The 26436-nt window shown below is 35.9% G+C and overlaps 1 protein-coding gene across 1 annotated transcript; it reads right to left on the bottom strand.

The window, feature by feature from the left end:
• Positions 1 to 5633: 5633 nt before the first annotated feature.
• LOC113274744 lies at positions 5634 to 10734 on the bottom strand. Its single transcript, XM_026524132.1, has 2 exons — positions 10595 to 10734; positions 5634 to 8874 (listed from the first exon to the last, which is right to left on the bottom strand). Exon 2 carries the CDS (start codon positions 8793 to 8795, stop codon positions 5802 to 5804), a length of 2994 nt encoding a protein of 997 aa, XP_026379917.1. The 5' UTR covers positions 8796 to 8874; positions 10595 to 10734; the 3' UTR covers positions 5634 to 5801.
• Between the last annotated feature and the right edge of the window lie 15702 nt (positions 10735 to 26436).

The raw sequence follows: 26436 nt of genomic DNA, 5'->3' as shown, positions 1-26436 counted from the left end.
TTCAGTGCAGCCTTTATGCACTGTTGTTTTCTCGGTATATATTAGATATACTGATCTTTTTTAAATACCTTTAATTAACTTAAAGGGTATAATTCATCATTTAATAAGTTGAGAAATAAATACTTGAGAATTCATCACATACATTTACATAGATGCACTGAACAACATAGGTTTCTCAAAGACTAAAAGCAGTCTGAAAATATTGCAAGTAGAATCTTGTTCAGGTGATTTTTACCTCTATTTAACAAAGGAAAATAAAGCATGCAACCCTAATCTTTGTACGCCCTATTTCTTGCAGACAAACTCCAACTTTGCAGCTGGTCAAGAAAGGTCATGGACCTGTTGGGACAATTACAAGTCAATCAGTATGAAAGTCATGTGATGCAAGTTCATAGTGCCTAGAACAAATATTTTCATAAATAAAAGCATAAAAAAGCTTATTTCATAAGTATTAGAGATACATACTGGTGGATCATTATCTCATAAACCAAAAATGAAAAGCAACATAATGATTCTGGGTACATAAATATTGTTTTTCACCAGTATGACAGTTATGTACTGCTGGATCATTGTCTTGGAAACAAAAACAACAAGTTGTATGTTACTTCCTCGTGATTTTTTCTAGCATAAACATAGTTTTTCACCAGTATGGCAGGTATGTACTGCTTGATAACAAGCCGCATGTTACTTTCATCAGTATAGAAGATATGTACTGCACTTTTCTAACCAAACAAAAAAAACATTGGTATAAGAGCATCTTTTTTGTCAAAATAAATAGTTTCAACAACATCTTCTAATTTTTCCCAGTGACTTTCTGCATACTTAGTGTTCCACAACATTAAGAATACCTAATCATATGGAGGATTCACCTATCTTGTCTTACAACGCATCATTGAAAATATATCGACTCGATTTTTATCTTACTGACAAGAGAATGTAATGTTGGAAAACCAAATCTATACAACTTCCTACGACTTTTTGTCACAACCTTACCTGCAAGATTAAGTAGTTTTGTTTCAGTACAGTATCTATGCACTGCATATGAAAGCATAAACATGGTTATTAATCAGTATAGGAGTTATGTACTGCAAGTATATAGTGCCTAAAACACACAAAGTCACATATGAAAGAAAAATAATGGTTATTTAGTCAGTATGGGAATTACGTACTGCAAATTCACAGTGCCTTAAAATAAATAATGATCTATGAAAGCATAAAAAAGCCTATTTAATCAGTAAGGGAGTTATATGCTACAAGTTCATAGTGCCTAAAACAAATATTGTCATAAATGAAAGCATAAGAAAGCCTACTTTATAAGTATTAGAGATACGTACTGGTGGATCATTATCTCATAAACCAAAAAAAAAAAGTAACGTAATAATTCTGGGTACATAAATACTATTTTTCAGCAGTGTGGCAGTTATGTACTGCTGGATCATTATATTGGAAACAAAAACAACAAGCTGATGTTACTTCCTCGTGATTTTTTCTAGCATAAACATAGTTCTTCACCGGTATGGCATGTATGTACTGCTTGATCATTGAGTTGGAAACCAAAAATAACAAGATGCATGTTACCTTTTCATATTTTTCTAGTATAAACAATGTTTTTCACCAGTATTGCAGATACGTACTGGTGGATCATTGTCTCATAAATAAAAATTGCTATCAAAACTAAAATTACAAACAAAATTGATCAAGCAGTAATACCTTTCTTCTTTGATGTCGGTTTTGTTTTAGGTCCTGATGAATCTTCAAAGTCGTCTTCTTCTGACCTGGGAGTAATGCTATCATCGTTTATTACTTTTTTTCTTCTATAATTCTTCTACTGATCGTTCTTCTTGTTATCACCATATCTCTTCGTAGATCTATAAATCAATTTTGCAGATTTTAGTTTTGATTTTTCTAAAATTTAGAATCCAGGGTTTTTCTGTTTTTTGTTTTGTTTCTCCGAAACAAAATCAGTAGATGGATATTTTGGGGTTTGATTTTCTGATTTGGATTAGTAATTTTCATAAAATTTTGATCCCTGATCTTGTTTGTGCTCTGATTTTTGTTTTTCTAATGAAATAAATGCGTTTTTTTTTTTTTTGCAGTTGGTTCAGTGAAAGTGGAAACGGTTTCTCCACACGTGTTTGAAGTAGGGTAGAGATGTCTTTTCCATATTTTAAAAAACTTTGGACCAAATAATAACTATAAAATTCGGTTGGACCCTAATATAAATAACCTTATGGGCTTAGGACCAAACAAGAAATTTTCCTATCAAATAATGGTGCCATTGGTATACTATTATTATACTCGCCTGTTGATGGGTTCCAAAGGAAAACGCTACAATCTTGACTAATACTAGTACTTCTACCACTATTACTAAGTGAAAACTACAGTCACACCCATTTTTCAGATTTCTCCCACAGTGAAACCCATGCCCAAAAATCTAAAGGTGCGCACCCATTTTTTAGGGAAAAATTATTGTCGGACCCAAAGTTATTGAAATTAAATTTTATATGTTCATCGTACTCTTCTTCTTTCTTCTCTCTCTTTCTCCTCCATCTCCAGATCCAATCTACAAAAAAAATACCTCTGAATGCATTATTTATCTGAAAAGAAACCAGTCGACTCTGTTGATATACTCGAGAGATGGAGAGGAATTCGAGCACCTGCTGATGATGAAATTGAATCGAGTTATGAGTTCTTAAACAACATAGAAGAATGGTGTCAGCTGTGGATTTTGGGTATGCGAACAAGACAAGTTGGAGATCAACAGATCGATGGGTTGATGGCGCTGTTGGTGGGCAAATCCACGGGAAAAGGATGGGGTTGAGTTCATCTGAAGATGGAACTAGAGATTGATTCTGAGATAGAGTTACTGGTGATTGAAAGGATGGGTACTCACTTGAAATCGAAATCGACAGTTTGTCAAGATCGGATTTCAGATTAGCTTTTGATTCTGAATCAGTAACAAGACGGCAACTGTTGATTTCAGTTTCGATTGATTTTTTAGATTCATAAAATCGATCTGTAAATGATTTAGTGGATTCAAAAGCAGGCAAATCGTTTGAATCAGACTTTGTGAGATAGCTTGTCGAAGAGGAGAATGGTGGAGATTTGAGAGGCGTTCGATCATTGAAGCATGTTTCTTTTGAGCAAATATATCTTGGGGTTTCTCTGAGGTTTCTGATTTATTTCTTCCATGGGGTTTCTCATCAATTAGTCGCATAAGGTCGAGTCATGATCATAAATGTATCCGACTTGGTCTATCTCCCTGATTATGGATTATGCAGCTAGTTAAATCTTTCCCAAATGTTAGATAGAGACGAAGTATTAAACACATGATGCTTCGTGAGTAAATCTGCAGATTATTCTCGGCCATGATCCTCAAGCGTTCTATTAGCACTCTCTCTCAGTTTTTTAAACTACACCTAAGTACAAATTTGCAGTACAGCTTTCTACGTTTGCACTAAGCATATTGTTTTTCTATGAAATCTGCAGATTTTTCTATCAGGTTTTTGTTTACAATGTGAAACTCCAGTTTGGGTTCAAAGTTTTTGTGCTCTACTAATCATCCTTTTGTTCTTCTTTCTGATAGGATGATTTAGCGTTTTGTTCTGGAACTGTATAAATTTTTGAATCTCTTCCTCTGTTACAGAGTTGGCTATTATTTCCTGGAGTGTGGAGTGTGACCCATTACCCAAAGGTAGACTATAGGTAGACGATGCTGATACTGATATTTGTGTTTGTAGTTCATGGTGGTAACTGAAATAGGAATGATGGTGTTGTTGTTGGTTTGGAATGGGTGTGTGCATAATGGGTGTTTGCAGGTGGAGTAGTGGATGCATAACCTGTTATGTAGTTATGAAAATGGATGCATAATTTGTTATGCAGCTGTGGAATTGGTTGCATAACCTGTTATGCATCTACAAAATTTGTTGCATAACTTGTTATGTAGTCCAGAAAACGGTTGCATAACACGTTATGCATCAACTTTTTCGTCACTATTCAAACCAACAAAAACAAAGACTGCACAACTTGTCATGCACCTACAATAATATCTGCATAACATGTTATGCAGTCGTGAAAATTGATGCATAACCTGTTATGCATCCGAAAATATGGCTGCATAATGCATTATGCATCGAGAAATTTGTTGCACAATCTTTTATGCATCGAGAAAATAGATGCATAACCTGTTATGCATCCGAAAATATGTTTGCATAATGCATTATGCATCAATTTTTTATGTACGCACTAAAATCAACCAAAACAATGGCTACATAACTTGTTATAGATGCATAACTTTGTTATGCAGATGCATAATTTGTTATGCAGTCGAGAAAATGGTTGCATAATTCGTTATGCGTCTGCAGAATGTTTAATGCATCTTTTTTGGTGGCTGCATAATGGTTATGTAGTCAGTTTTCGAAATTTTGCCTAAAATGATGATCACCTTCGATTTTTTCGTGAAAAACAAAAATTTAATATTGTTGTTTGTACTCGTTGCGTAGCTCTCTTAAAAAGATTTCCAACGATATAAAATTTGTAAAATTCCAAGGCGCGGATTTTTAGATATGTTATATCCAAGTTGCGTTGCCAATTATACACTGATGCATAACCCGTCATGTGGATGCATAATCCGTCATGCATACATTTTTAATAATTTCATATAATTATGGGTGTCACGGTACCTAAAATTAATTATGGGCCTGAGAATGAAAATATTCTTTTTTTTGGATCTCCCCCTAATTTCCCCTATTACTAATGCCCAAGCATATCAAGCCATTACAAGAGCCCAAAATTTTGAAACGAAGCGACTTATCCTGGAATGGACATTACATCAGTACTGCTTCATTAATAGAATAGATTCACATGATATCGCAGCATAATCTATGGAATAAACCCCAGGTACCTTGAAAACCAGCTTTTTGTAATGTTTAAGGAGGAACATAGGGTTGTTTTTCTGGATACTATGTTGGAGGTGATACTCAACAAATTTAGAGCTAGAAAGTAGATTACTCCATGGTTTGCATACGGACCTACACTTCACAGGTAACCTAAGAAATATATCTTCTTGAATTTCAACTGGAAGGCTCAACATGACTTCTTTTGCTCCAACTGAATCTTCTCATGAAGCAAAACCGAGAGCAGAAAATTCTCAAAATTTTGACAATACGAGAGAATTGCATGACGCAGTCTTTTCAAGGTTACTAGGTTTTTACGAACCACCTAATGAACCACTTTCATCATAGTAGAATATGGAAACATGTACAGAATAGAAGTCCTTGCATGTTCAGAACTCTTTGGTATAATGGGCCAAGTCTAGAGCTCAGACAATATCTTGGATTAAGCCCCCGACATGGCTTCTGTGTGTGTTGAGCTAAGCCAGTATGGACGAGGGAGGGCATCTGCTGCTGGTTTTTAAAACCAGACTGTCAGTTATGTGGAGCTGAGATCTGTGATTTGCACAAGTTCTGATGGTCGGATGGTCATTGTTACAGTGGCTAATATGAAAGAAAAAAACTCGGTTGTATGAGTATGACAGAAACTGAAATAGAGATATAAAACAGGGGAGTTATTTCTGCAACAAGCTAACCATTAACGAAACGAGAAAATGCGAAGAAGTACTCAATACTAAAAGAATGAACACTTTCTATTTGTTAAATGCCTGACTAAGCAAGTTTTATTTTCCAGACTTTTCTATTTTCCTGTGATTCTAATCAGAACTCACATTTCACAATTGTTAATATAAGAAAGAATTGTGAACAATTTATAACTTAAAAACTCTAAAAAAAAGGAATAAAATGAAGTTAAGTAACCTCATTACTTGTCATATGTCTCATGAGTTTGCTTAAAGTTTCCCTAGTTGCAACTGTATCAGGATGATCTTCGCCACAAATTGAAGTTCTTATAAATAAAGATTTGCGAATTAGATCGTCTCCTAAATCATACTGACCTCCTTTTAGCATTAACTTAGCTCTTGTTTCTATAATAGTAGCTCTCATTAGAGCTAGTTCCTGCCAAAGTAACGGATTCATTTGAGCCGTACTTTGGACTGATCTCCAACAAAAGGGTTTATCCAACCACTTTTCAACCCTTGAAACCAAGGTTTCTTCAGCAGCTTCTAATGCATCAGTGCAGAGCCGAAGGAGTTCAAGGGACGCATTACACCTGGAGTATGTCATGAAGGTTCGAACTGCAAGAGGCAGAATGACTTTCTTAACACACGGTATCAAGTCTTGAACCTTCAACTGAATGACAGCCTGATTGGTACCGAACCCAAATAATAAGAAAGAAGCTGCCCACAAATGCTCCAAATCCTGGGGAATAAACCCGCGGTTGCTAATTGCTTCCACCATGGCGTAAGAGACTCCAGGGATCTCCCTCTTTCGAGAATAAAGCTTGACAATTTCATGGAAATGGATACAATCTTCATTACTGCCGCTTCTCCCAATACCAAACCTGAGCAACATGGAAGAAGCTTCTGATTCCGATCGTTTTGTATGTGATCCCTTGAAACCACAGGTTACAGCATACAAGCACTTCTTCCATAAATGGGCCTTTTGGAGCTTCTCTGGAATTTTATTCGCTGCCAACGCAAGTAGAGAAACTGGAACTGATGAAGGACCAAAAAATCCACATACCTGAACCATCCTAGTAGCCAAACTGCTTGGTCCATCTGCATGATCAAATATCGAGAAGCAAACCTCTAAAAGTTGTACGAGGAAAGCCTGTTGACTCAATGTAGAACCCTCTCTACGACTCAATTTCAGGTCCCGTAAAGGCATTCTGTTAATTGTGTCAAGAAGTCTGGTTGGATTTATAGGAAGCTCGTTGAGAATGGCACCTACAATACCAAGACCCAATGTAAGCCTGCCAAGTTTCTCCTCAATAACCTTGAGTGCATCGATTTCTGTCAATGAATAGTCTTTGATTCCCTTCATCAGCGTCATGGCTTCAACTCCAGATAAGTAAGACAGTTTCAGTGGTTCCAAGTTCATGATTCTAGGAAGACGGGTTGAGATTATAATATGGGTTTCCCCACCAAATCGGGGTAAAAGGTCCATTATAGTTTTCCCATCCCACCAATCTTTCTCACTCTCCAAGTTATCGATTATAATCAAAAATGGAATATCCCGCATGAGCTCCTTTCTCAATTTGTGAACGGCAGAAGCTTCCTGCTCCTCGAAGCTTTTGTTTTTCCGCTTTTCTAGCCATCGGTTCTCGATTCCCACATCAACATCTAAAAATGGCGAGAGATTCAAATAGTTTTGACGAATATACCTGGTTTCTCCTCCTACCCACAACACCATCTTGTATCTCTGAGCATACCTGTAAGCAAATTCTAAAAGAAGCTCTGTCTTGCCAATTCCAGAGTCGCCAGTAACACAAGCAACACCTTTACCATACACTATCTTTGTAGGTTTTCTTCTCCTCCTGTGCTTTCCGCCATTTCTTGTGTGTGTTTGAGGACTACTCGTACTTTGCATCTCAATTTCCTTCTCAGATTCCTTCCAGGTTATTGGTTCTTTCCCTTTGCCACTAATTATTTCTTTTTGTCGGTCCAGCACTCGTTCTTCTATCTTGATGCCCTCGAACCGACTAATCAGCAAGTTTTTCCGCCGATGTCTAGTCTTGAGTTCAAAAAAATCTCTTTCTGCATCCCCACTAAAATCACCAAACAAAATGAGTTCTAGTTCACTGAGCTCTTTTTTCCTTCCGATGAAATTTTCATTTCTTGGATAAGAAAACTCTTCTCTATCGACCTTCTCCTTCCAAATATTGACCCTGTCGACTACACTTCTCCTTCCTAATCTTGTTGCCAAAAGAATAACGGTCTTCAATATACAATCCCTCCAGTTACCATCTTGAGCCTCCAATTTCCACTCATCCACACGAGAAATGCCATTTACCGCTTCCCTCCACTCCATCTCTGAACCTTCATACAACATCCATAGTTCGCCCCCATGGTTCTCCCACACTTCTCCTCTTTTCTCAATTATATCTCTGGCGAGGCAATCTCCGGGACCCAAATCAAAGAATATTGGAACCAAATTCTTTTTACCCAGAAAATTTGTTATCTCCATAATGCTGTAATGATTCCCAAAAGACTTCCTAGAGAGAATCACCACCCCGAAAGTGGAAGTGTTCATTGCTCTCTCAACAGTACTAGAGCTCCGAGAACTCTTACACCGAGCTCTATCAGCTGAGAAACAACTGACCCCTTGCACCTCCAGCTCTGAACGTAACCACTTGGTGAACCTCAGTAAAGAAGGCTTATGTCCATGCATTCCTATGTATACGTCAAAACTCCTCTGCCTATTAGATGAGAGAGCAGGTGTTGAAGTCTGCACAAATGAGAACCTGCCCTGGTTTCTCCCCCATTTTCTGTGTTTTTCTTTATTCCTTGATAGACCATCGTTTTGGATGTAACTGGATGAATTGCTATTGCATCTCGCAATGGAGGAAGAAACATGGTCAAGAAGTGACGGTTGCTGGAAATCTTCCTCAATAGATACACCTATAGTAGATGAAATACTCTTGGAAGAAACTCCACCACCAGGTAAAGGTTCTAGCTTTGTAATTGCAGTGCTGGAATTAGGAGTGTCAGCACTTACGATCGAAGTGTTGGAAGAAAATGGAATGTCAGACCTAACTGATTCTGATCCTTGATAACTTGGAGATCTAGGAGAGAAGAATGGGGATTGATTGGCAGACACGAATGCAGAGGACGAAGATGAGAGATTTCTTGATATTGAGGTAGACAATGTTCTGAGCTTGGAACTGTCTTGCGGAAACTCCATATATCCATCTTCATAAAACCTCAACACCCAACACCCAGATAAAAGGACTTCCCGTGCATCCTACTTTGTGGAGACCACACTGCAATGAATAAGTAATTTGTTTTAGCTTCAGCAAAGCAGCATTCTAAAAAGAAACATTTATAACCAAGCTTGACTATTCGTTGGAATTCAACAATATCTATAAAAAAAATGTTCTAACTGATAACATAATTTTCTGAAATAAAAGCAAAAATAGTAAAAAGAAAAACAGCAAAAGAAGGCTAGACATCTTATAACAAAATGAGAAGCACCAAAGATTTTGTAACTTAATGTTTACGCACTATACGTGGATCTAACATATAATCTGAGCACAATTAGGCACAAGTGCACTAATATCTTAACTCTATGACTACGCTACAGCTTGCATCTATGCTCGTGACGACAATACAGCCCACGTGTCCTAAAGCAGAAATTATTTCCAATTGGTCTTTTTAGCTGAACAATACATGTCTGTCAATAGACAACGCAGATTCGGTTTCTCAGCTAAAAAACCATAATTCTGCTTACCATTATTCAGTTCAGTTTCTAACTGAATGTCATCAAAATTTGGATAAGACACTTCCAACACCCAATAACAGACTACACGTGCTACTTACATATGCTGTAGCGCACATTTAGGCACAAATGAATGTATCAGGACTCCTTAACTATATCAGCAGCTTACAGATTTTCAGGCACAACTAAAGCCACCTGTCCTAAAAAAATACTCTATGGCTACATTAGCAGATTTTTCTCATAATTACAGTTAAGCCTCCGCCATGCATACTAAATTAGGAATCTATTTTCAGTTGCTCCATTTAGCTCAACAATACGTCATACCGTTAATGGATGACGGACTTTCACTTCTCAGCTATTTATTAGCACAACATCGTTCAATTCAATTTGGAAAAGACAGTTCTCAACCGTAACGACTAACTACACATGATTTTAACATTGCTCTACCACAATTACACCAAAATATATTGAATCAGGACTACGTACTAAGTCAGTATCGTGCAGATGCAGGTAAGCTATAACAATTAACAGACAACAGCTTACCTCTATGCATGCAGCCACAATTAAGCCCACGTGTACTAAACTAAGAATCTATTTCAGTTGCTCTCAGCTATTAATACACCGGATCTGATCCATAATCTAGCTCATTCATTCAATACCCAATTCAGTTACTAATCGAACAATACCAAAACACAAACAAAACACTTCTCACCCCCATGATAACTCAAATACACACAGAATTCTTCAACAAACATACCCAAAACCAAAAATCACTTCAAGTGTCACATTCCCCTAACTTCCAATACAAACAAGATCACTACAGATACTACCTATATCACCATCAAAATGCTACTGAATTGGAAGTTAAACATATTCATGCAATTAGCATCAGACATAACTAAACAAACAACAAAACACTGTAATGGAAACAAAAGTTAAAACAATCAATGGGTCCTACAAGAATTGAAAAAGATAGAACTGAAATTCAAACAATCAAATCAAACCTAGATAAACTCTAAAACAATCCCACCTTTTTATAAAAATCCAATGCAGAAACCCAGTTTTATTCATAGATCCATACACAACCATTCAAGAATATAAACCTAAAAAATCAAACAAAAACCCTATTTCACAAAAAGGGGTTACTTAAAATCACCTCAAAACCCCAAAATAATACATACTTCAAACTAAAGATCTACTAAAAATCAAATGAAACACAAGTACTACTAATGGATTCAAAATTGAAAATTTGATTTTTCACATACCTCAATGTAATAATCAAAGTTACTTCCTTTTCTTATAAAACCACCAAATCCACTGCCTTTCAGAATCCCAAAACCAGAATCCAAAGCTTTAAGATTTTGATTACAGAAGTGAAAAAACCAATGAAGAAGAAGAAGCAGAGAAAAACTGTTAAAAAGAGTTAATTTTTTATTTCTTTCTCTTTTTTGGTTTTTAAGAAGAGAAAAGAGGGAGACGGGAAATGACCGATATACCCTTTTCTGTGACTAGAATGCCCCTTGTTAATTAATGCTGGTCCACCTATACCATTTTCAATCGTATTCACACGTTGTTTTCATAATGATTTAGTGTGACATAAGGGTATCCAATTTATGTGTCTTAATGATGTGATAATGTTGATGTTTTTGATTTTGATCGTTTGATTAAGATGGGAGTGTATATTGGTCGTTGGATCTGGATAAGTGGTTTTGTTTAAATGGTGAAATTGGTTTTTGGATTTGGTATTTATTATGTTGTGAAAATAGCAAAATGCAATAAATAGAGGTCAAGGGTGATTGAACTTGTACATGATGACCTTTTTTGATGGAGTACATGATGACATAGGAACGGCTAAACTTGCACTTTGGAACTATAAAAATGTACAAGATTCTTTTATATTGGGGAAGGATTCATTGACAATGCGCTGAAACTCGATCAGAATACAAATAAACGATCAGAGAATTTGTTATTTATTTTATTGTTCGATTTGCTAAAGATCGTACATTGTACACTTGTAATGGAAATTTTAACCAAGAATAGTGTTACAAAAGAAAAATATCAAGCAAATGGACTGTTATATAACAAAACTTGTTACACACTGTAAAATTTAGACTTGCAATACGAAATTTTAATCAAGAACGGCGTAACAGAAAAAAAAAAAATATTAAACGAGCAGACTGTTATATAACGAAACTTGTTACATATTGTAAATCTTAGACTTGCAACGCAAAATTTAATCAAAAATTTTGTATCAAAACAAAATATCAAGTGAGCAGATTGTTATATAATGGAACAACTGGAATTCGAACCAATCTTGTCTCAACGATAATTTTTTGCCCTAATTTTGGGTGTTTTACAGGTTGATCACGCTTCCTTAATTGATTTTATAAAATTATCATACATATGATTGATGTTTACAAAAAGAAATCCATCTGGTTCAACACATTTGAAAAAGATGATGTTATTTTTCTCAATATATTGTCCCTCGTTTAACTTAGTGATTGTGGTGGTCGTAACGAATTGGTGGTGGTGGTGGCGACCGCGATGAAAGCTTCACTAAGCTCCGAAGGGGATATGATGAATTTTTTTTGAGTGAACGTCATGTAATAATCTTGAACCGGACAAAAGATCACTAAATACTAAACGGAAGCGATGAACCCTAGAAGGTGAACATTATATAAAAATTTTGGACCCTTAAACCTAATATTTGGGAACAATTAGTTAATCTTGATATAAAAACCCACGTGTATTGAAATTTTAGTGTCAATATTAACTATGAACAAAAACGCAAATTGCTAGAGAAGTGACCATTTTGTAAAGAGTTTATAACAATTTTATGACCCTTTTGCGGATCGGATTAATAAGTGTGGCTGTTTTGGATAATATCTTAATTTTTATGAACCTTGCTAATTGACATTTAAACTTTTGATTTACATTATAGGAAAGAAAAAAAAAAGATTAGTGAGTGAGTTTATGTTTGTTCTCCGCCATTTGGCTACTAAATGAGTGTTATCAAAGTGTAAACAGTAAAACTAACAAGACAAGAGAGTTGCATATTTTCGAAAGCAGAAAAACAAAATCCAGGACAAAAATTGTGTTGTCTGTGAATGTGATGTATGGATTTAAGACCAGCCTGGTTAAAAACCAAATCATGAGTAAATTAAAAAATAAATCGAGTTCTCAATACTAATAAAAAAATGAAGGCTCAAAAAGTAGGGCTACGGTTGGATACGGATTGAACGTGGGACCCACGAAAGGATCCAGCCGGTGTTTAGGAAAAAGTTTGACTTAAATAATCGTGAAATGGGTGTGTTCTTCTTGAAGTCCACACCAACATCAAAACAACAGCTAGAGGACCACTCTTTTGTTGACTTCTATGACCCTTCCTCTTCACATTAGGAGGAGCCCAATCCCAAAGTATATGTACACTAGTACTAAGTTTTTGGTTGATAAAATGGAACCTCTATTCAATGTTTTAATAAATTTAATTTGAGTTTTAATTCCGTATTTATTATGGTATTATCTTTGTACGAAGAATAAAAATAAACCCTAATGTATTTTGAATTTAAGCTTACTGTATGAAATATCACATTCAAGATGATCGTGTACAATGTACGTTGTCATTGTCGTTGTTTCCACACTTGTTTCTTTTGAAATCTGATACTTAGATATCATACTTCATATCCAAGGTGGAACTGAGTCATGGGAAGTCCTATACAAGCTCTCAAGAAAAGAAAAAAATCTCGAGAGCTGCATGGCTCCACAGAGTAGAATTATGAACCCGTTAATTACCAATCAGATCAGAGAAATATAGTTGTGAATCTTGTGATCTCTCAATGTAAAGATGAAAATGGATTGGAAATTTGGAGTTGTCTTGTTCAACGGGAACAAAGAAACCATCTGATGAAGGTTGACAACAAAAGTTCAAATCACCAAACCACTAACCATATCCAAACAACATTGCCCTACAAATCCACTTCAAAATATCTTTCTAGGTTTTATATTTTATTTTTTGGGTGACGCAAATGGTTTTCATTTTTGGCTAAACATATACCAGACACTCCATTACTTATGATATGTCCCAAATTAAATGGATCTGCAGCCCGGGATAGGAACAAAAACACAACCGATCGAGGTGTGTGCAAAGTTAGTGCTGATATTACACGACAATTTCAACACTATTCTCTCCCTCCGTTCAAGTTATATAGGCGGAGAAACCTATTCACTTTGATTAAGAAAAGTTTATGAGTTTTACAAATGTACATCATTTTTCTCATTTTACTCTTTACTTTTTATGAAAACTAGAAATATTAAAATAGTTTTTGTGTAATATTACCATCATTAATAGGAGTATAGTTGTAAAGAGTTGTCTAGGAAGTTGAAGTATGCCTATATAGATGGACAACCAAAAATTGATTCTCCGCCTATATAACTTGGAAGGATAGAGTATATCTTACAACGAAGTAGAAGCTGTCGACACTGTTGTTAACATTTCCTTTTTTCCCCTAAGATAAGAGAAATGTATTAAGGGGATGACGTCAGTTACAAGAAATCTCGGTTACCAGATCATCATGGTACACAAATGAAATGGTTCTAGAAGTCAAGCGAAGAATGCATGAAATTCTACAAAGTACTATTCAACATAATTACAGAGAAGAAAACCAAGTGACAAATAGACTAGCGAATCATGCACAGATGGAAGTCGGTTTAGAACTTTCCCAATTTCTTGAAAACTAACTAAATTAAGTGTACGAGTAAATCCAAAGTTATTTAGTCGAAACTGAGTAACCAGCTTGGACAAGAATGCATTGTAGCATTTTATAGCAAAGTCTTAGCTATTGTTAGAGAATAGGTTTGTGCTTGTGTCAAATATGTGTGAGTGGTCTGTGCGTGTGTTGAGTGTAGTATGAGAACCTGCAGGTGATAGTTATTTTGTATGTTGGTAACCGGAAGTGAGAATCAATAATCATGTATGTTTAACAGACTGACTCCTTTACTTTTAGTAACGAGAATTGAAATCAAAAGTTTATTGAAATGAAATCAGAGAGTTTGTCCAGCGATATAATCTAAACACACGGCTTTATAACCATTAAACCTCTAACCAAATTATCAATCTCAAATTATTCTTTATGGAAATCTCAAATCATACCTCTACTTCGTACTTACAATCTCTTCAGATTTGTTGATGGCTCGTTTCAAGGTCCTATCACGTATTATCAACGTAGTTCTCTTGTTGGTGTTGCGATCATAGCTGATCCTTCATTTGTTAATTTAGATCCTGAAAATGTATTCGTTCGTGATCATGGTTGCAATTATTGGATTAATCAAAATTTGGTTATTTTATCTTGGTTATTTTCTGCTTTTAATGAAGAGGTACATTCTTCTGCTTGTACTGAAGAAAGCAACTATATCACAACCACGAAATCACGGTTACTGCACCTCAAGACAAATCTAGGATCGTTGAAGAAGATTTCAGATTAAATTTTGGTCTACTTTAACAAGGCACGATCAATTCTTATCAATTAGCACAAATTGATAGAGCAATTTTTATGAAGATCTAATTTTACATATCTTACAAGGATTGTCGTCTGAATTCAACGCTTTCAAGACCTCTAGCTGCACTCAACAACTCAAGAATGAGAATCATGTTAAAGCACTGCTTGGTCGAACTCGCAAGTGTTGCTATCTCAAATTTAGTTGATCAAAACTATATACTTGATTTCTAGTCTGCTTATAGCTATGTATCGGATTAGGATAGAAGTGTCTTTGAGCATTAGACTTCACGGCGTTCACCAATTGAAGAAGAAGATCTACTGAAGAGCTTGGAGGAACTTCATCAACAAAAGGTATGTGGAGACTAAAAGTAATCTATCACTCAAAAGTCTATTATATTCTATCTTCTAAAGATAATAAGTTGTATAACTATATAAACTTTTACATTATACACATTTGAAATCTCAAGCTGAGTTTATCTCGTTTATATATATTTCTCGAAATACGTATTGGAAGCTTTTTATCTTTAGCTAAACTTCATCATCTACTTGACGAGTTTAGTTTTTGACAATTCATTTGTTGGTAACTAAATACTAAGTCAAGATGATCATGTGAAAATTACCTTGAACATCTTACATGATTTGTTTGAGACAAGCATTTGATGTTAACTTGGGAAGTTCCGTATTGATCGATTAATCACTTGAAAATTACTTCAAGCTAGTGGTATGTGTAAGATTACCATTGTTGTCTTATAAGGATGTTTCAATGATTAAATGAGAGTTTTAGAACTATTACCAATGCCTAGGTATAACACAATATGTGTACTTAATATGAGAAATGTGAATGCTGGTTCAGGTCCGGAACTCTTGTTTGCTAACGGGTTTAACTGTCAAAGGTCCGGAGCTATGGTTCATGTACTCTGTTTACGAACGGCCAGACTAGGCTAATTCCGGAGCTGTGGTTCGCGTACTCTGTTAGCAAATAGCTAAAACTAGGTAAGTCTGGAACTGTGGTTCCCATACTCTGTTTGCGAACACAGTGGTTAGCTTCTAAAATCGGTAAGTATGAAATACATACTCATGAACTCAGGTTCGTTTGCGAACTAAAGTCCCTGGAACTTTAATGAAATAAGGGATGCGAACTTGTTTTGCAAACCATGGCATTATGTTCATGCAATGGTTCTTGTATAAGTACTTTGTACAATTACAAACCAAACCGAATATGTTTCAAATGGTTCATATATATTTCTATGAGACGATGAACATTTGAACAACTCTCTTGAAACACAATTAGATTTATTTGATTATGTTTCATGATTGATTGATCATCATATTTGATCTAGAGGTGTTAAATGAATATGGCTAAACTATAAGTGTTCATGTGGATAACTTCGGTTAACTATTATTGAGCCAACGGTTATACACGTTTAGGTACGGTTCATCCATATCTAAATATAAGTATAATTCATTTGTGTGCTCAATTTAATACCATCTAATGATGGAGATTGATTGCTTAATTTATAAGAAGACTTAGCTTCAATCTTAAACCATGAGTTTATCTAACGGTGAATATCAATTGCTTTATTATTAATGTTAGAGCACTGCTCGGTCGAACTCGCAAGCGTTGCAATCTCAATCTTGTTTGTCAAGTTTGGTTGCCAAAACTATAAGTCTTGATTTCTAGTCCACTTATAGATAAGTCTCGGATTAGGATAAAAAGTGTAGTTGAGCATTAGACTTCACGGAGTTCATCGATTGAAGACGAAGAACTACTAAGGGGAGCTTGTGGAACTTCATCAACAAAAGGTATATGGAGACTTGAACTCATTTATCACTGAAAAGTCTATCTACTCTATATCCTATTAGAGACAAAAGTCATATAGCTATATAGACTTTAATTATGCACATTTGATATTTCGAGCTGACTTTAACTCGCTTACATATTTCTCGAAATATGTGTTGGTAATCTTTCGCTTTAACCAAGTTCATCTTATATTCTTGACGAAGGTCAAAAGATGATCATGTGAAAATCTCTTTGTAACACCTTACATGATTCGTGTGAGACAGTCATTTGATGTAGACTCGGAATGTTTCATATTTGATCATTTGATCACTTGAAAATTGCTTTGAAACTAATAGTTTGTGTGAGACAGTTATTGTCGTCTTCCGATAATGTTTCAACGATTGAAATGGAGTTTAGAACACTTAACCATGATTGGATTTAAGCATAGTATGCGTACTTACATATATGTGATCCAAGTACGGGAACCATAGTATGCATACCCGTATGCATAGTGGTTGGTTAATGAAAGTCCGGTAACCTTGTACGCATACCGATACGCGTACTGGCATGAGGTTCAGGTCCGGGAATTTCTACTGAGTTTGGTGGTATGCGTACCCGTTCGCTTACTGGCGAACCCAAACTTAGTCCGGGTACTTAGGTGTGCGTACCCGTATGCATACCTGAGTAAGTTAAGCTTTAAAATCGGTTTGTTCATGAACTAATACATTTATATAATAAGGAATGCAATCTTTTGCAAACCGTGGCTATAATGTTCATGATTTTATTCAAGTGAATCAGAATCGATTTTTCTTCAATTGTGTCTTGTATACTTCTATGAGAATATAAATAATTGAACAACTCTAGAACTAGTTTCATTTGAATCATTTGAACTAGTTATGGTTAAGATGAATAAGGTTGATATGAAAGTGTTCATATGGCTAACTTCGGTTAACTATTGTTGAGCCAACAAAGGTGTACACGTTTAGGTATGGTTACTCATATCTAAAGAAAGTGACTTTTCATTTGTTTGTAACAAGCTAAGTTCGATCTGACGGTTGAAAGATATTAGCTTGAGTCTAATCAGTTTTTCATCTAACAGTGAATATTGAAGGCTTTGTTACCAAGGTAGCATTGATTGCAAATCCTGATTTGAAGACTATATAAAGGAGAACTCTAGCAACTGGGAAACTTAATCCCCACACCTCATGTGTGATACTAGTTGCGACTAGAGTCGATTCTCCTTTAACCTTAGGTTTTCCACGAAACCTTGTAGGTTAACGACTTGAAGACTTTATTGGGATTGTGAAGCCTGATCCAACTATTTTCTCTGTAGTTGCAAATGTTTTGATCTTGTTGTTTTCTATCGTGATTGAGTATTATCTTCTCTAATATTTGCTCGAGATTTAATCTCCAATAGGCAAGATAAAAAGTAGTCACAAACATCTTCGTCTCATCGTTTGTGATTCCACAATATCTTGTTTCCCTACCATATGATTAAGATTGTTGTGAGGTGATTGATATTTCTAGGTTGTTCTTCGGGAATATAAGTCCGGTATATCAATTGGTTCCTGTTCACCTTGATTTATCAAAAGACGGAACAAAACTCATAGGTTTATCTGTGGGAGACAAATTTATTTATTCAACAGACTTTTCTGTGTGAAACAGATTGGTTTATCAAGTAGTCGACTTTGGGTCGTAGCAACTCTTAGTTGTGGGTGAGATATGCTAAGGGAATTAAGTGTGTAGAGTCCTGCTGGGATTCAGAGACGTAAGGAGCGCAACTGTACCTTGATCAGTGTGAGATTGGTTAGGGCTCAACTACATTCCAGTCCGAAGTTAACTTAGAGTAGGCTAGTGTCTATAGAGGCTTAATACAGTATGGTGTTCAAATCTGGACTAGTTCCCGGGATTTTTCTGCATTTGCGGTTTCCTCGTTAAAAAAACTTCTGGTGTCTGTGTTATTTCTTTTCCGCATTATATTTGTTTATATAATTGAAATATCACAGGTTGTGCGTAAGTTCAATCAATTGTGAATCCAACCTTTGGTTGTTGATTAAATTGATTGGCACTTGGACATTGGTTTTTGACACCGTCCAATTTATTTATTATATTCAATCGGGCTCGAAAATTCCTACTTATTTGATTGCGGATTGTACTGAGAAATTGAGATACAACTCTTTGATATATTTTCCTTAAGATTGAGTCTGAATGCATAGTTGATTCTCTTGAAAGTATATCGGAGTTAGTCCACACAGATTTCTAAGCGAAATATTGGGTGTGGTTGTTAGACCCCCACTTTTTCAATTGGTATCAGAGCAGGCAAACACGTTTAAGACCTTATAAGTCTGTGTTAGTAGCGATCTGACTCTATGGACAGAAGTGTTATCTCTATAAATGTATCGCCAGTCTTCGACGGCTCGAATTACTTGTGGTGGAAAATTTCTATGTGTGCCTTTCTTCAAGCGCGTGATTTTCAATCATGGGTTTATGTTGTTAGTGGCTATGATCCTCCGTTTATTACAATAGGCACTGTAACTGTTCCAAAGGATATTGGTGATTATGATGCTGTCGAGATTCTTGCTGCAAAGAAAAATTCTGACGGATTGAATGCAAGCATCCATGCCATTACCCCGGATCTTCAACGCCATGTGACTATGTGCACTCGGTCTAAAGATGCTTGGGATATTTTAGAAACCATATTTGAAGGGAATACCTGCGAAAAAGAAGTTAGGCTTCAAAACCTAAATTCTGATTGAGAAAACCTTCGTCTGGCAGATGAAGATTCATTTGATGAGTTTAATCACAAAGTGTCTGAAATTGTTAATGCATCTCTTGCATTAGGTAAGACTATTCTTGAAATGGACATTGTGATGAAAATTATCAGATCATTCCCATCTAGATAAGATTCTAAGAAACATGTCATCGTTGAAGGAAATAACCTTGATGTGCTTTTCAGAAATACTCTCGTTGGGAAGTTAAAGATCTTTGATCATGAGCATGTATCCAAATCTGGAAAGGATATTTCTTTCAAAGCACGAAAGAACACTAAATTACTTGATAAAAGTAAAAGTGTTGGCATCTCTGAAGGTGATCCTTCTGAGACTGATTCATCAGATGAATATCTTGACAAGTCAGTCTCTTTGATCTTGACAAGTCAGTCTCTTTGATCACTAGACAGTTTAGAGATCTTCTTTTGAAGAGAAGTAAACGGTTCACTACAGATAAACCTAAGTCATCAGTTAAACCTCATAATTGTGTTCCTCTTAAAAACAGGGATACTGAAGATACTGATGACGAGGATATGCCACAGTGCTTCAAGTGTAAGGGTTTTGGTCATTTTGAAAATGAGTGTCCAAATCGTAGAAAATACACTGGAAACAAAGGTCTTGCTGCAACTCTTGATGAAATGTCTGATCACTATGATTCTAATGAAGACGAAAAATCAAGTGTTGCACTCCTCTGTGAAAATATTGATTTTGACAATTGTAACAATACGTACATCAATCTCGATATTCTTCCGGGAGAAACTTCAACCACCTTGGAGGATTAAATGGATTTCTCCTTGTCTATTAGAAATTCTGTCTCTAATTTTTCAGGTTCCACCATTTATCTAGTAGCCTGCACATCCATGACGTCTGAACCATCCTCCACACTGAACTCTCCAAGGGTCATGAACTCTCCAAATGTTTCAAGTACAAACATAAGATAAGATATGTCAACAAACTTCAACAAAGAGCAAATCGATTAGCAAACAAGCTCAAACTTGTTCAGAAATCGTCTGAGGTATGTAATCTCATTTCTTCCCCGAAGAAGTTAATTTCCAAAGAAAAAATTAGACCACTAGAGAAAAGAATACGGTCTAAACAGTCTGTGAAACAGGGGTCTATGAATTCCATTCAAGAAGGTTATGGTGGACAGATTATTGTTTACCCCAACACAACTTAACTGTATTGATTTTGTATCTTGTCTCATGTGCCTGGTTCAAAAAGAGAAAAGAGCTTGCACACTGCATGCTTTAGGAAAAGAGAAAATGTTTTTTTTTCATATTTCTTCTTTTTGGTCTTGCTTTCACCTTTTTGGAATTCTTCCATCTTTTCATATCTAATTGATATTAAAAGGACTTTACTCTGTTTGAGCAACAAAAGAAGGTTAAAATCGATAATTCTGCCTTCTTTAGGGTTGTGAGTTATGCATACGTGAATCCTTTAGTGTGTAAAGGTTCTGTAACCCTACATTCCTTTTTCCTTCTCTGAAAACTCTTTTTATCACAAGATTGCTTGTTGAGTCTGATTTGTGAATTCCTCTCACAATCTCATACTAGTATGGAGAATCCAAGCATTATGTCTTATGATGGAAAAGATGTTAATATGATTGTTAAGCCATCAATCATGAAGGAAAAAGATAAATCTCTTGTACCTTCAACTTTGAAAAGAAAAAGGAGGAATGTGAGGAAACCAAGAACTGTATCTTCTAATCTACAGAAGTTTTTTGGGGATCTTGAAGAGTTGAAGGAAATAAGAAAGGATATTCAACAAATAAAGTCCATTATTTTGAGGACTCTCGAAATTCAGAGGGCCCTAGTTCGGCATCAGTCTAGAAGGTTTGTTGGAATTGACTCCTTTCTTCATGAACCTTATGTTCCTATGGTTGTTGACGACAAGGAGTTCGAGGACAATAAAGAATTTTTTAGAGGCCTAAATGTCTAGGAAACTTCTTATGAGAATTTATTCTTGTGTTTTAAGAAGGATAACTAGGGTTAGGAATAGCAATTATTGTGAGTACGCATAGATATTTCCAATGACTTTCATCTTGCAATGTTTTTAGATTTATTTACTTAAATTCTAAAGTTTATTTGTAAGATGATTTTTCAGTATTAATCTTTATGGTTTTATATATTGCAACTTGTTATGAGATATGTGTGTTTGCGTCCGTGAACTATGATTGTCTCATATTTGCTCAAAAGTTAAGTCTATCACATGTCTTTATTAATAAAAGATAGAATGAATTTTTGCAAAAAAAGTTAAGCCTATTATGTCGTTATGCAAATATTGATGGAAGATAGGATGAACTTTTGTTTACAAATATTAAGTCTATTACATGTCTCTATGCAAATATTGATGAAAAATATAATATATCTTTGAATATTCCGTAGTATTGGTCTTTCCCTGATCTACATCTTTGTGTAAATACTGGGCGGCTCCATAAGTTCTTTTATGTGAGCATTTCCGATAAAATTAATCATGGGTTCTCTTGTGGTTAATTTAATTGGGTATTTTGGATACAAATTCATGTTTCATGTGATTTGTTAATGTCCAAAGAAATCCTTTTTTTCTTGAGAAAGTAATATCGCTCTTGTTGTTCTATCGAGAATGACATTTTATGGGGGAGAGTTCTTAATTAAACTTGTGCTTAATTGTCAAATCTTTGTGGGGAGTGCGGCTGTGGAATATTGTAGGAGTTTTCTTGTATTTTTATAAACTCCTTGATGAATACACTAGTTTCGGCTAGGTTAAATCATCGAAACAAAGTTGATATATTCTCTTTTGGTCATAAAGTATCTCTATGGAAATTTCATTAGGATCCCACTAGTTTCCGTACCTTTGCCAATTTATATTGACAGAAAGGGGGAGAATTAATGTGTAGTTCACACTAGAAATACATATGGTTTATGGATCATTATTTAAGGGGGAGTGGTTTTCATGTGAGATGAAGTATTGACTAAGGGGGAGTGATACATATCATCATAGTATTGTGGTCAAAGTTGTGATACAATTGGACTTTGATGTTGTGTAATAACTCAGGGGCGGATCCAGGATTTAAGAAATGGGTGGGCAAGCTATCAATCAACGCATGTTTGAGGGGGTCAAAAAGGGTTAAAATGACTAAAAATTGGATAAATATAGCTCAAATTAGCTTAGGAGCTCACATTTGAGGGGGTGCAATTGCAAACCCACCTCTCCATGTGGCTCCGCCCCTGATAATACTATGACACTGTATAACAATGACTGAGAGCAACTGCTTTATCATTGTTATAGCTACAGATCTTCAACAACTATGATGCTGAGTTGAAAATGTTCAGAATCACTAGAGTACTTGGAAGTGACGAAGATTTCGAGTAATGTTGAAGAACCAAGGAAATCAAGCATTTTGATTGAGAGCTACAAAGTTTATTTATTTTGTAATCCATATGTATTAATAGTTTTGTCACTAAAATTGACAAAGGGGGAGATTGTTAAAGCACTTTTCGGTCGAACTCACAAGCGTTGCTATCTCAAGCATGTTTGTCAAGTTTAGTTTCCAAAACTATAAGTCTTGATTTCTAGTCTACTTATAGCTAAGTCTCGGATTAGGATAGAAAGTGTAGTTGAGCATTAGACTTCACGGCGTTCATCGATTGAAGACGAAGAACCACTAAAGGGAGCTTGTGGAACTTCATCAACAAAAGGTATGTGGAAACTTGAACTCATTTATTACTCAAAAGTATATCTACTCTATCTCCTATTTGATACAAAATTCGTATAGCTATATAGACTTCAATTATGCACATTTGATATTTCGAGCTGAGGTTAACTCGCTTACATATTTCTCGAAATATGTGTTGATAAGATTTCTCTTTAACCAAGTTCATCTTATATTCTTGATGAAAGTCAAAAGATGATCATGTGAAAATCTCCTTGTAACATCTTACATTATTTGTGTGAGACAACCATTTGATGTAGACTCGGAACGTTTCGTATGGATCATTCGATCACTTGAAAATTGCTTTGAAGCTAATAGTTTATGTGAGACAGCTATTGTCATTTTCCGAGAATGTTTCAACGATTGAAATGGAGTTTAGAACACTTAAGCATGATTGGATTTAAGCATAGTGTGCGTACTTGCATATATGTGATCCAAGTCCGGGAACCATCGTATGCATACTTGTATGCGTACTGGTTGGTTGATGAAAGTCAGGGAACCTTGTACGCATACTAGTACGCGTACTGGCGTGAGGTTCAGGTCCGGGAATTTCTGCTGAGTTTGGTGGTATGATTACCCGTTCGCATACTGGCGAACCTAAACTTAGTCTGGGTACTTAGGTGTGCATACCCGTATGCATACCTGAGTAAGTTAAGTTTTACAATCGGTTTGTTCATGAACTAATACATTTATATAATAAGGAATGCAATCTTTTGCAAACCGTGGATATAATGTTCATGACTTCATTCGAGTGAATCAAAATCAATTTTGCTTCAATTGTGTCTTATATACTTCTATGAGAATATAAACAATTGAACAACTCTAGAATTAGTTTCATTTGAGTCATCTGAACTAGTTATGGTTAAGATGAATAAGGTTGATATGAAAGTGTTCATATGGATAACTTCGGTTAACTATTGTTGATCCAACAAAGGTGTACACGTGTAGGTAAGGTTACTCATATCTAAAGAAAGTCACTTTTCATTTCTGTGTAACAAGCTAAGTTCGATCTGACGGTTGAAAGATATTAGCTTGAGTCTAATCAGGTTTTCATCTAACTGTGAATATTGAATGCTTTGTTACCAAGTGTAGATGGGGAAAAACGATTTGCTGGTTTTCACGGGATTGAGGAGACGACCGTACGGGAGGAGACTCCTTGAACTGAGCGAAATGTTCAACCTCACACAGATGCACTGCAAGAAGGGAGTGCTTTGAATTCGAGAGATCAATCTGTAGTACTCCGGCCTAAACCAAGGCAATGGTCGTTCCGGAGTAAATTCAGTCACAACATAGGATGGGTTGATCTGTAGGAGGGAAGCTGAGAAATGTGTGGAATCAATGGTAATCAAAGATTGTGGGCGTGTTGTGTATTCTGAATAAGATAAGTTCTGAATGATTGAAGTTTCTCAGTTGAGAGTAATTGTTGAATTGATGAGGTGTTGATATCGTGTTGTCTGTGAGACGTGAGATTCTTGTATATTCAATCATGATTTCAGAGACTTATTTATATTGCTGGAATTGTAGACACCATGATCCTATGAAGTGTGCCAGTTGATGGAATCAAAGAGTGGGGAAATGGAAATCGTGTTTGAAACCAGTTGCTCATCGTGTGGAGACTTAGTTGATTTTCCATCCAATACTTTGTTAACTCCTTCAACTGAGTGCACGACTTGCTCACATTCCATCGTATGTATGAACACACGTGTCGTAGACCGCCAGACCAAAACCCTAGTTAATATCCCCCCCACCCCCATGTGACACGATTGACGTCTCGTGGTTAATTAGTCAGTTGTTGACTTCATGACTTTATGGGACGATGAGTCCATGTATTTGCTGAGTTGAACATGATTTTGCAAAATGTTCTGGAACTCATGAATTGAACGTGTCTGTTGAGACAGAGGTATAATTCTCACGTTGATAGTTGAGGCGAGCAAGTATTGCTCATTCGATGAATTGTTGAATATTGATAGTTGAACCAATATTCTTTGATTTGAGCAAATATTGCGTATCTGAGCAAGTGTTGCTCGTCTGATGAATAAAATATTGGTAGAGTGACCAAAATAAAATATTAATTAGAATACTGGTAGTTGAACCGAGCATAATTAATAAGATTACTGATCATGAGATCATCGTAAAGTTATTAGTGTTCGAATCTGGAATTATGATCCTTGGACTCAGAAACCCTAATTTTATCAATTGATGACCAATTGATGGTTTATTTAAAAATCAACCATGGAATGAAGGAGGGATCGGCTACATGGGATCATGGATCGACCATGTAGCGCCCATATGCTCATGTGAGAAAATACCAAGGTCTCTTAAAGAGTTGGTGAATTGTTGATGAAAGAATGATTAAATGCTGGTTTAATCATTTATTCGAAAAATGCTCGTCCGAGCCTTAGGTGATAAAACCTAATTAATTATGGAGAGGTGAGAGACCGACCAAGGGGTGATGAAACCGTCCCTAGATGGTCGTGGGATCGAATGATGATCACTTTATGAAATTCCAAAATTATTTGGAAGAGTTTTGGACCTAATACGTGCAATTGCGCAAATTAGGTCAAATCGTGAAAATATGTGGGACCGGCTTCTTGCAAGCCAAAGAGCCAACCTTGGTCGGTCAAGGTAACATGCTCACATCGCCAGGGTGTCCGTGTCTCAGACCTGAGAATTTTGATATTTTTTGGCGTGCGTTTGAGCAATCATTTGAGAAAATATGACAAAATCAGGGTTTTGTTGAAACTGAGGAAACTTCATGAGATGAAGGAAAATAATTATAAAATGAAGGAATAATGAGGCGTGGGACCGCTGAAGCCAAGGCATGGTTTTCCGGCTAGTGACCACAGTCCCATGGTATCTTTTTATAATTTTATAATATTTTTCATGATTTTATGAAAATATCATGAAATCAAGTAATTTTGTTGAAATTGAGGAGTTTCCTTAAAGTGAAGGAGTTTCCATGTTGGACCGGCTAGGGCATGGCTTGGCCGGCTTGGGCACGGTCCCACGAGTTTCCCTAATTTTTATGTATTTTTCGTGTATTTTTCCTTGATTTGAAGGAATTTTCCTAATTTTAGAGAAATACCATGAAATTAAGGAGTTTCATGGGATGAAGGAAACTTTAAAATAATAATAAAAAAATAAAGGGGCGTGTGGGACCGGCTGGGCATGTCCGGTCGGCTGGGGCCCGGTCCCACGAGTTTCCCTAATTTTATATTATTTTTCATGGATCTGTGAAAATACCATGAGATGAATGAGTTTTCATGAGATTAAGGAAATAATAATAAAATAATGAGGAACCATGAGGCGTGGGGCCGGCCGGGATCAAGGCATGGCCGGTTGGCCAATAATCAAGGCCCCACAATGTTTTTCC

Source organism: Papaver somniferum, chromosome 4 (genome assembly GCF_003573695.1).
Source record: "Papaver somniferum cultivar HN1 chromosome 4, ASM357369v1, whole genome shotgun sequence".
NCBI classification, from domain to species: domain Eukaryota; kingdom Viridiplantae; phylum Streptophyta; class Magnoliopsida; order Ranunculales; family Papaveraceae; genus Papaver; species Papaver somniferum.
Note: the sequence above shows the minus strand (reverse complement) of the source record. Positions and strands in the feature narration are given on the sequence as shown.

What these genes read in the sequence shown, in the direction of transcription:
- LOC113274744 (XM_026524132.1), bottom strand. Translation starts at nt 8,795, where the DNA reads ATGGAGTTTCCGCAAGACAGTTCCAAGCTCAGAACATTGTCTACCTCA.